Source organism: Lynx rufus, unplaced genomic scaffold (assembly GCF_022079265.1).
Source record: "Lynx rufus isolate CCGP_SWC_20201006 ecotype Redwood Valley unplaced genomic scaffold, mLynRuf1.p SCAF_13, whole genome shotgun sequence".
In the NCBI taxonomy this organism is placed as follows: Eukaryota; Metazoa; Chordata; class Mammalia; order Carnivora; family Felidae; genus Lynx; species Lynx rufus.
In genome coordinates this window covers 137,672-149,815 of record NW_025814827.1, presented here as the reverse complement: position 1 = coordinate 149,815, position 12,144 = coordinate 137,672, and the positions used below count along the sequence as shown (strand labels likewise).

At 35.1% G+C, this 12,144-nt stretch overlaps 1 protein-coding gene across 1 annotated transcript in view; it reads right to left on the bottom strand.

The window, feature by feature from the left end:
* Positions 1 to 1,970: 1,970 nt before the first annotated feature.
* The window catches only part of UBE2Q2 (ubiquitin conjugating enzyme E2 Q2), a 63,889-nt gene continuing 53,715 nt past the window's right edge, over positions 1,971 to 12,144 (bottom strand). Inside the window, exons 10-13 of the mRNA XM_047074736.1 lie at positions 10,306 to 10,354; positions 9,761 to 9,856; positions 5,397 to 5,463; positions 1,971 to 3,581 (exon numbers count right to left, since the gene is read on the bottom strand). Of these exons, the coding sequence (XP_046930692.1) occupies positions 3,550 to 3,581; positions 5,397 to 5,463; positions 9,761 to 9,856; positions 10,306 to 10,354 (244 nt within the window). The 3' untranslated portion in view covers positions 1,971 to 3,549. The remainder of the gene's footprint in view (positions 3,582 to 5,396; positions 5,464 to 9,760; positions 9,857 to 10,305; positions 10,355 to 12,144) is intronic.

Genomic DNA, 12,144 nt, shown 5'->3' with positions numbered 1-12,144 from the left:
GGCTCTGAGCTGTCAGCACAGAGCCAGAGGCAGGTGGAACCCAAGAACCACGAGATCATGACGTGAGCCAAAGTTTGAACTTAACCAACTGAGCCACCCTAGGCGCCCCTAAAAGTCTTTTCAAAATTTCTTTGGCTTAAAATTACAGGAGTGAAATCATATGGTATTTGTCTTTGACTTATTTCCCTTAGCATTATGCCCTCTATGTCCATCCATGTTGTTGCAAATGGCAAGATCTCCTTTTTTCTGGTTATAATATACTATTGTGTATAAACACCATTTCTTTACCTGCTCATCTATTGTTGGACACTTGAATTGCTTCCCTATCTTGGCTATTTTGAATGCTGCCACAAACCTTTTCAAATCAGTGTTTTCATTTTCTTTGTGTCAACCCAGTAGTGGAATTATTGGATATGGTAATTCTGTTTTTCAGGAACCTCCATACTATTTTTCCAATGCTTCCTCCATACTATTTTTCCATTCCCACCAACAGTGCACAAGGTTTCCTTTTTCTCCACATTCTCACCAACACTTTGTCATTTCTTATGTTTTTTAATTTGAGTCATTCTGTCTCATTGTGGTTTTACTTTGTATTTCCCTGATGATTAACGATGCTGAGCATCTTTTCATGTGTCTGTTAGGTTTTGGCACATTCTTGGTCCTCACTTCAGGCCTACTGAATCAGATACTGGGGGCAGGGCCCAACATTCTGAGTTTTAACTTTTCTGTGATTTGTTTTCCTGTGATTCTGATGCTAGCTCAGGTTGAGAACCACAGATAGAAGGAATGTAAGCATAGCAGACACTGCTGTATCCCTACCCAACATCCATTACTCCTGCTGCTTCTTTACTAACAAAGCCAGATTCGATCACCAGCTCTAGAGGGTAAACTTAGTTGAACTAAACTAGTGGATCTCAAACATTCTCACCTCAGGACTCTTTCACATTATGACAACCCCAAAGAGCTTATTTATGTGGGTTATGACTATTAATATTTGCCAATTAAAAATTAAAACATTTTAATATTATTTCACTTAAAAATAATAAATCCATTACAGATGAACAAAACAGAATTTTTGTGAAAAAAATAACTATGCTCCCTCACCCAATAGTGAATAGTTGTGGCATCATATCACATTTTGCAGACCTCTAATTTCTGCATCTAAGCTGCATCTGCTTCTGAATTCCATCTACTGCAGCATCAAATCACATGGCCTCTGGAAAACTCCACTGTACACTTGTGAGAAAACAGGTGAAAATGGCAAATAATGTTTGAGTGTTAGGAAAATAGTTTTGACCTTAAACCTCCTAAAAGGAGGGATCTCCAGGGTTCCCCAAATCATACACTGAGAACCACTGGACCAAACTAATAATGATTTCATTCTTTTCACCAGCCATTATTTTAGAGGTGGACACAGGCCCCAGTTCTAACCAAGGAAAAGTGAAGGGCAATATGTTTGGGGGTTGGGGCTTCTAAAAGATAAGACCATTATCTACGTCTGGACGGAGTAACATGGCTACAATATCCAGATATAACGTTAAATCCAAAGATGAAACCAACAGGGAAAAATCTCAAAGGAGTGTAGCAGAGCCAAAATGTACCAGGCCTAGAATACTTCTATCTCTGGACTTCTTGTATGTAAGATAACTTGATAATGCTGTGTAAGGAGGTCATGGGAATATTAAAAAAGGGGAACTAGGGACAGCCATGATGAAAGTAGCACTCGGACTTATATTAAGGAATGAGAGTGGGAGAGGAAAAAGGTTGAGGAAAGCTGAGTATACCAAGTCTGTACACACCATTTCCGGGTTCTCTAGCTTTCTCTTGTTAAATCAACCTGTCTCTGTTCCTCTCAACCCTCTCCTCACCCCATCCCACCATATATAAATCCTACTTCAAAAAATTCAATAGAGCTTACAAACACCTGAAGCCAAGAGTATCTCTGATGAGGGAAAAGTAACAAAGTTATATTTTAAATGGTTCTTTATTCATAAACTTGATGCAAGTTTACAAAATTTACTGTACATTGCCAAATAAATCTGCAATGAAAGATAAAACCCAAAAAAACAAAGCATGCCAAATGTGCAGCTGTCAATCTGCTAGCCATCAGGATATTAAAGAATTCAATAATGTATTCAAGATTTAGCCTTAGGTTTAAGGAACTTTAATGCTTTAAAGAATTCTGCCTGGTCACTTATTATCTCAGCAACTGGCAATCAGATCTTTATACAAATGTAACCAAGTAAACAAGAATGCCAGAAAATCTTTTTCTACTGTCCTTTTAACCAAAATAGAAAAAGAAATTAAACACACGCAATAATGCCGAAGTGCCAAGTCTCTCTGGTGTGATTTACAAAGTTAAAAATTGAAACTTAGAGCAAATGCATAAGAAACACCTTCGAATTTTGTAACTTATTTGTGCAGAAAAGTGTGCTTCTGGATTTCATTTTAAAAGTGCTTAATAATTAGAATTTACTTTTAAATCAAACTTGGGTAGATAAGAAAGTCTATCACCAACCAAATAGGACTGATTCAGATAAGGCAAGAAAATGGAGAGTACACTGATTTGAGTCAGGTTTTATAAACAATGAACATATATAGAGTTCCTACTAGTTTTTCAATGTAAAAGCCATTGTTATGAGTATACCAAAAATTTTAAGAGTTTCCAAATCAGGTATCTTTTTGTACTTCACTGTGCAGCTTTTGCTCAAGGATTCTTTGTGCCAATCACTTTACAAGTTTATTAGTTTAAAAATGATTGCAACATCCCGTTAATAAAATGGAAACATAAAATGATTTAGTATTTTAAATAACTTCAAGCTCTATACTGCAGTTCTTCATAAGAAATACTGAACCAACAAGAAGCAGATTCAGCCCAACAAGACTCTGAGGCCCCAGTGGAAATTATTACTTACAAAGCCTTAATTTGCACAGCCTTGCTTTGCTTTTGCCTAAAAAGCACAACTCAGTTAAGAGCGTATCTTCAGGAAACAATTCATATCTTCATCTAGCCATAAAAAAGTTTAACAATTTAATGAGTAGGCTTCCTATCATTATTTTGGCAATATCAAAAATTGGTTTTAACTTGAAAAAGCTACTGTGATTTAGAAGACCTTAAATTTTCTAAACCAACATTAAACATCAATTAAACTTTTATTGGCTCTAAATGGAACAGTATATTGCAAGTCCTCATAACACACGAGCTCAATGTGGGAAAGTTACCCTACAGGCGCAACTTCTGTAACCTGATGCTGACTTTCTGCTTAACAGATTTCACTTTTCAAGAAAAAGAGATCATGAGTGGCCAGTATGTATATTTATCACAAAAAATACAGTAAAGGCCCCACTGCTCAGTCCACAATACCTAAAATGAGCAAAACGAAAAGGCTGTAACTCATACTGGATGTCAGTTGACAGATTATCCACTAAAATATCTATTAGCTAACGTCTTCAGTACTGCTGTTATAGGGGCACTCAAAGCTTGTGTCTGCATGTTGGAAAGATTTTCTTTAAAGCAACATTGGTCCAAACATACGACAGTCAACATATTTAGCCATCTTCCTTTGGAGGGGTGTACCAGCCTGAAACACAATGGAAAAAAAGTTAAAATACCTTATTAAATCAACTAGGAGAAATGGCATTTCATTTAAGGTTAGCTACTTTGTCTATTCATATTTTTGTTTAAATATACTGTAAAAATTAAACTCACATGGGTTGGTAACACGGCATTTTGTTATGTGCACATATTTACTTCTATGAATAAACTGTACTTGAGTTTTCAACATAAGATCTTTATACTAGTGGAATTTCTAGCTAAAGACGATAATATGGAATATTAGACTACAAGATAGATTTTGTCTTCCATTTCAACCTCACTGAAAATAACTATACCCAAAACAAAATGCTGGCATCTTAGAATAAGAGGAACCTGGATTGTCATTAGTGCAATGATACCATTTAACCAGTGAAGAAGTCATTTCAGCAAGTGCAGGGACTATGCCTAAAATCAGAGTCAGCAGCAGAAACCGACCTAGAACCCATTTCCTGATTCTGAATCTACTGCTCTTTCATCAAAGCTAAGCTTATAAACACCCACACTTTGTAAAATACAGCACTTTCCAATAAACATTTTTGAATGCTGATTACAATGTTTGCTTCAACAAAAAATAAAAGAAAAAATGTGATTTTTTTTCCCTAGACTCAGCAAAAATCTAAGTTTTCTACAGAAAGGCTAATGAAAATAAGACTGGCATGAAATGGCCACTGGAACAGTATGAATATACCAAGATTGGTGGAGCATCCACATGGTTATGAAGTAGTATACAAGCACCTGTGGATCTACTAATTTAGTGTGTTGTGATCATTATGAAAACCCAGGCTTGCCTTCAAGTTTTATCATTTCCTTCTTCAAAAGCTTGAACTGTTTTAAATATTAGTCTTTTATAAGTAGTCGCTGAAAAAGTGGAGTTTGTTTTGTGGTTAAAAAAAAAAGTGAGCACAAAGTACCAATGTTAAGTCACAAGCTACCACATTTCTAGTAAAGAACACTTTACTGTAAATACTCTCCTTAAAGAAAACTACTTCCTATTAATTAATTTACTCTGCACAAAAAAGTATCCGTTTCACTACCATGGCTATAATGAGTATCTTATTATCAGCACTTAGTTTCAAAGTGCCATGCGCATACACTATTCTTTTTTTCCTCACAAGTTTGGCAAGACAGATATGCCATTTTAGAGATGAAGAAACTAAGGCTGAAGCTATTATCTTCAGGACTTGCTCAGAGACACAGGGCTAGCGAGTAACACAAATGGCACTTGAAAAATTGGGTTTTCTAATTCCAAATCTACCTCACTGTTAGAGAAGAAGACTCAAAACGTGCATTATGAATACAAGCAAAATTTAAAGTAGAATAAAGTTTATGAAAGATATTATAAGAGTTTTTTTAAATTTACAACTCAAATACTCTTAAGTGTATACTGAAATGAAAATGTTCCTTGAACAGATACATGTGTATGACTGTCAAAAAGCATTAAATAATCTGAAGATGTTTCAGAAACAGCTGGTTCAGGATCCCGATTGTATTTACTCAGTATCAGTAAGAACTCCACCTGTACAATTGCCTTTAACTCAATTCCTACCCTAATACCATACATCTCAAGTGAGAAGTGATTCATTCATTAATCTACTAAAAAATCTTGACTCTGACTTAGGCCAAGTACTTAGGATACAAAGATTTTTCAACAAAGCAGAGTGTGTGCATCCTCAAGTTAATTTTTTTCACTGGGGTAACAGTACTTTAAGAGATTAAAGCAAAAACAAACAGGGTAAGTTATCAATAGTACCTTATATAAAACTTCATAAATGGTAATAAATACTTATTGAATTAAACGTACCATTTTTCTCATGTATCTGTACAATGGAATTATAGGATTGTTGGGCTCTTGCTAGATTATACTGATTCTGAAAGAGAATTATACATTTTAAATAAAAACTCTGAGTAGATGAAAATCATTACAAATAATTTACGGATGCATCATCACTATGCTTAAAAGAACACCGGAAACTAAATTAGATTTCTGTTTCAAAAATAATTTTAACTTAATACCCTCATTTCTCAATTTCATTATTCTCTACCACTTTAGGATAACAAAACCAAAGTTGTACTACAATAAAAATCTATTTAAACTTCACAGTTCATTTGTATAAATACTCTTACCACTGGACAAGTACAAAGCTTTATAGTTCTAGTGCCCTTCTCCACTGATGAATGAAGTTAAAGAATGCTACTCAGACATGAATAAAACTTAAACTCTCCTCCTCATAATAAAACAAAAAACAAAATTACAAAATATTACCTTCAGATAAGGTTAACTTTAAGCTTTGAGGACTATACATATCAATGACATCTTGAGTTAAAGATGTCCAAAAGTGGTACCAAGCCATTACTAAAGGAGTCTTCTTTTAAGGAGCCAAATTTAGGATTAATTTTTTCTCTAGTAGTGCAACTGAGTGACATCATAACCTACAATTAATATGTCATGAGCATTCTTCATAGTGGTACATACCTATTATGTTATAGAATAAATTCACAGTACAAAAATTAAAAATGTATAAAACATTCTAAGTGAAAATTCTCCTTCCTACCTGTCCTCCAACCATCCAGCTCCTCCTCTCATCCATCCTCCTTTCCCTACCCAAGTTAACTGTTTCTTATATCTCCTTAAGATTAAATAAGAAAAGTCACATATAGCTTATGTTACTAGCCACCATCTCTTGCTTATCACCCCCCAACAAATGGTAGGTAGCATGCTATAGACCCTGTTCTGCCTCTTCTCACTTAAGGTATCCTGCACCTTGTTCCTGATCACTGCACAAAAAGCTGAATCTTTCTGTTTTTTTTAAACCGTGAAATATTCCATTGTATGGAAAGTCAAATATTTATTTATTCCCCAACTGGAGGACATTTAGGTGGAAAGTCAAAATATTTATTTATTCCCCAATTGGAGGACATTTAGGTTGTTTTCAATATTTTGTTACAATGTTACAGTGAGCAACCTTGTACAAATATTTCCAAAGCACTGGTAAATAGTCTGAGTGGAATTGCTGGGTCAAAAGACATATGCCTTTGTAATTTTGTAAGACTGTGGAAATGGGCTTGCTGCTTGGCATGTATGAGAATGCCTCTACATAGCTTTTACAAACCTCTTATTTGTGACAATGTCATAGGTGGATGATGAACTCTCAGTGTAAGTGAGATTTGCATTTCTATCACTGAGCCAGGCTTAGTGTGTCTCCATATGTTTATAAGCCATTTATTTCTATTTCTGCAAATAGACATTTTGTATCTTTTTCTACAATGTAGCCTTTTTCAATTTCTAAGAGCTCTTTAAAAATAGTAAAAACCCTCCCATAATGCATCTGAAAAACAAACATAAAATGTTCTTTCCAAGTTAATAAAAAGTAATGTTTTTCCAATCTATATTTTCACCAAAGGACAAAAATACAAAAGAAACAGATTACATATAGCAAAACATGCACACACAGAAACTTGCAAATGATCAAAAAGCAGTCATTTCCTAACCCTACTGCCCATCTACAAGATAAGAAGAGAAAAATAAGAATATTAGCATTCTGTTGTCAATAGCATGATCTTCAAATTCTAGTTTTTTAAATTTATTTTTACTACGTTTATTTATTTTTGATAGAGAAAGACAGAGCACAATTGGGGGAGGGGTAGAGAGAGAAGGAGACAGAATCTGAAGCAGGCTCCAGGCTCTGAGCCATCAGCCCAGAGCCCGACGCGGGGCTCGAACTCACGGACCGCAAGATCGTGACCTGAGCTGAAGTCGGACGCTTAACCGACTGAGCCACCCCAGGCGCCCCTTTAGTAATATTTTCAAGAGATAAACTCATTCATTTATTTTGAACCAATAGCTGATAGTATCTTTAAAAATATTTTAAATAGGGGTGCCTGGGTGGCTCACTCGGTTAAGTGTTTGACTTTGGCTCAGGTCATGATTCTTGTGGTTCAAGAGTTTGAGCTCTGGGTCAGGTTCTGTGCGGACAGCACTCACACTCTGTCTCTCCTCCCCCATTCACACTCTGTCTCTATCAAAAACAAATAAAACACTAAAATTTTTTTTTTAATATTTAAAATATTTTTGAATAGTTATATGTCAAAAGAAAGAGCACAAATGATTTAAAGTCTCCCATCTCTAACCTGCCCCATCAATACTTCAATACCCCCATATCAGAAATAGTTGTTAGTACTTTCTTGATTATCCTGTAGAGTTTAAAAGCCTACAAGGTAGGGGCGCCTGGGTGGCTCAGTTGGTTAAGCGTCCAACTTTAGCTCAGGTCATGGTCTCACAGTTCGTGAGTTCGAGCCCCGCATCGGGCTCTGTGCTGACAGCCCAGAGCCTGAAGCCTGCTTTGGATTCTGTGTCTCCCTCTCTCTCTGCCCCTCCCCACTCCTGCTCTGTCAGTCTTAAAAATAAATAAAACATTAAAAAATATTTTAAAGTGTACAAGGTAAAACTCCTATTACATCATGTAAAGTTTCCAAATTCTTAACAGATATTAATAACAAGAAAAAAATGAAGAGTGAGGTTTTATAACCATTCATTCAAAAAATTCACCTTCTAAGACATACTTTACGAGGCAAATGTGCTTAGCTGCTTGACTTAGCATTATATATAAAATGGTTATGTTATATACTTGCTAAGAAAACTATATATAATGGAAATACAAAGGTTGAAAGTGATAACATTGACACTGAGTAATTCCAAGAGAACTGTGGCACTGAACAGAGTATTGATATTACAGAATTTTAAAACTAGAAGAGACTTAAAATATTTTAGCTCAAGATACAGAAGCCCAGAAGAGGTAAGTTTACACAGTGAGTTATTAGTACAATGTTCTTTCTTTTTTTGTTTTTTAAATGTTTTATTTATTTTTGAGACAGAGTATGAGTGCGAGAGGGGCAGAGAGAGAGAGGGAGACACAGAATCTGAAGCAGGCTCCAGGCTCTGAGCTGTCAGTACAGAGCCTGACATGGGGCTCGAACTCGTAAACCACGAGATCATGACCTGAGCTGAAGTCAGACACATAACTGAGCCACCCAGGCACCCCTAAAATGTTCTTTCAATTACTCAAAACGATCTAAGCCTTTTATATTTTAACATGAAAGATATGCTAATTTTTTATAAAAACATGATGAAATTTAACATCAAGTTCTACATAAAACCATGCACTGCGCATAAATTTTGTCAATACAAAAAATAAAATTCTAATAGCCTACTACATAATCATTCTATCGGCACATTTAATACACCTAAAATATACACACTGTTAAGAAATGCTAGTTAAATGTAGTTAAGTAATTCACTAGTGTTCAATAATTAACTTCTAGACTTTACACAAAATGATATTTTATTCCAGTGCAAAGAAATAGCTGTTAAAAGAACTCAAGTAAAATGAGTTATTGTATAGTACTATCCCAAATAGATGATTTTTCAAATGGCCTTCTCAATTTTTTGCTTCCTCTGTGAGTTAAGACTCTAGTGGACTCATGCTTTGATGTGCAATACATTTATAAATACATTATTTAGATTTCATACTATTTGGATAGGCATTTAACACAAGATTCACAGACCTTTAGGAACTCCAAATTTTTAAAAATGTTAGGTTAGGATAACTTCCATCACACAAATACTTTTGCAAAATATACTAACTTCAGAGTATCATCCTTGGTCCATTTAACTGTTTCGAGAAACTACAATTAGACATGGAAAGATGTTTCGGATATAGTGAATAAAGAACACAACACAGTGGTTAAGAGTAGAGACTAACACCAGACTGTCTGCTTCCAATTTTTGTTCTGCCACCTGTCATGTTAGACAAGTTATCTAACCTCTGTGTGCTTCAGTCTCCTCATCTACAAAATGAGAATAATACCTACTCTTAGGTTAGTAAAAGGATTGAAAGAGTACATACAAGTAAAAAGTTTAGATCAAAGCCTAGCATATAAATGCTCACTGGAAATTCACTATTCTAACATGATCTCAAGTTTGGGAAACTTCAAAGTACGTATAATTTTTTTACTAGTATTTTTTAACTTACATACCAATAATAGATTTACAATTATAGACATGTCTTTCTATAGTAAGAATAACAAAAACTAAAAGAGCAACACGTCTCCTAAGGTAACAGAAAATATAGATTATAAATGATTATGTCATCGTCTTAATAAAAGTACCTTATTTGCTCCAAACTGTACTCTGGCTTTGCCTTTGACTAAGGTAGCATTGATTTGCATGATGACTGATTCTATTGAGTAGGCACTGCTCCAGCCCTACAGGAAGAAGAAAACACTTCTCTAAAACATAATGGTACTCTTGATTCCCACTTGGGAAAACTTAACAAAATGGCACATAAATAGCTCTACAACAGCAAGACGATGTTAAGAAGTCTGCATGCAAGAGAAAAAAGTTGGACCATTTCTAAAATCTCGTAAAACAAAAAAACCCCTATATTCTAAGTATCAAATATGAGCAAATTAGAACCTTATATACACATTGCTCTTAGAATGGCTATCCTTGCATAGATTAAACACCAAGTACAATGTCATTTTACTGATTTGCCTTAAATAGCTTTTTCATTATTAAAAGCAGGTGCTATTGAAAACAACTTTTTTTTAAGTGGGTGGTATTACATCAGAGTCTTTCCCCTCAGAATCTTATTTACATCATCAAAACACTCCATTGAGATTGAAAAATATGAGTATCATAAGAAATTAGTTACCTGTTTTGTGAGAAGTTCCATACATAGTGCTCCACCACCCAACACATACCTTAAAAAGAGAAATGGATTCTTAATCTGCTAGATCTCAGTTTCTTCTTAATTTTTAATATTTTATTTTTTTATTTACGTTGAGAGAGAAAGAGAGAGAGAATGAGAGCGAATGAGCAGGGGAGGAGCAAAGAAAGAGGGGGAGAGACAGAATCCCAAGACAGAATCCCACACTGACACACTGTCAGTGTGGAGCTCAATGTGGGGCTTGAACTCAGGAATCATGAGATCATGATCTGAGCCAAAAAAATCAAGAGTCAGACACTTAACCGACTGAGCCACCCAGGTGCCCCCCTTGTAATTCTTAAAGTACTACCACTAAGGAAGTATGCATACAACCAAAGGTTAGAAGATAACATGCAAAAATGAGAACAGTGATTAGGGTTCTAGGACAAAGGGTAGTTAAAAAATTCGAATGCCATCGCTTTATTATAGTCTTATTTTTTTTTTTAAATAATGAATCTTAGAATGCTTAAAGATGCTAAGGATGTCTGTCAGAAAAGAGGAACTTAGCCTAAATATTTCAGAGAATGGAAAATGCTATATTCATCTGAATATTTCTCTACCATCATGTTAGCCAATGGCACCAACTTTACCTTATCTATAATAATAAACACCCACATTTTGTGGTTTAAATTGTTTTTATCCATTCTTTTGTGAGGATCAAATGGTTCTGACCACAGAGCCCCTCTCTGGGACTCCTCAATTTCTCTTGCTAATCCTGAGAACTGTTCTCTGAACCAGACAACTTCTGGGAATTTCCTGGATCTCTCTTAGGAAATCATTATTTAGATCAACATTATTCAACCTTTTAACCCCTTCTCAAACAAAATAATTTCATTTCTACTTTGTTATTTTAAACTTCAAGATACATGAAATATCATGTCTAAAAATAAAATCAAGAGCATGATAATTATAGAAGGACTGATAAATCTTGAAAACATGTAAGCTAAGACAACAGGTCTGATTAGATATAAGTGAACACTGAGTCCATTACAAACTTTTTTTGTCCCCAGGGACTTTCCCCCCTTGCCTGAGATTCCTTTTGCTCCCTACTCTTCCAAATGCCGTATTTCCCCCCAATAAAACTCGTCAAGACCATTCTAGCCTGCAGATTTTGTACTCTGGCTAACGAAACACATCCTTGTGTTGACCTAACCAAATTACAGAAAAGTAAGGAATCTAAAAACTTCTACTATAGACCATTATAATTGTTACAGTGAAATTATTCAATAATGGAAATTATTCAATAATTCCCACTTCCTGGAGAATTTAAGCAAGTGTCTCTACCTGGCTGCACCAGACCTTGGAAACTTCCAAAGTTAAAGTTTATAGGAGGAAAAGAAAAACACTTCAAAACACTAGATTTGGGTGGAGAGTCATGGGATTTTAAACTTCTCTGTATATTCTCCAATGTTCCTAAAACACAGAAATCTATCTCCAATCATTTGACTCTCCCAATGGGCTCAGAGTGTCTTATGTATAGTGGTTTTAAATAAGCACTTGCTAATTGAACAGAATTAGAAGATCCATGTTTTCATTTGGATTTTGCTTTCTCCACAAATTGCTCAGACTCTAGTAATCTGTTAATGAGTTAACACTATTCTTGATCCTTACACTTCAGAAATACAAAATGCAGACAGGAACTCCAGGACTTATCTTAGGAAAAGGAGTTATGTAGACCAGCCCGAGTTACCAATTATCCAACTGCCACATTTCTTTTTAGCACTCCACTCTTTATTCTGAGGATGGAGAGTCTTTCAGGTGGGAAGAAGGAAAGTTTTTGTACTC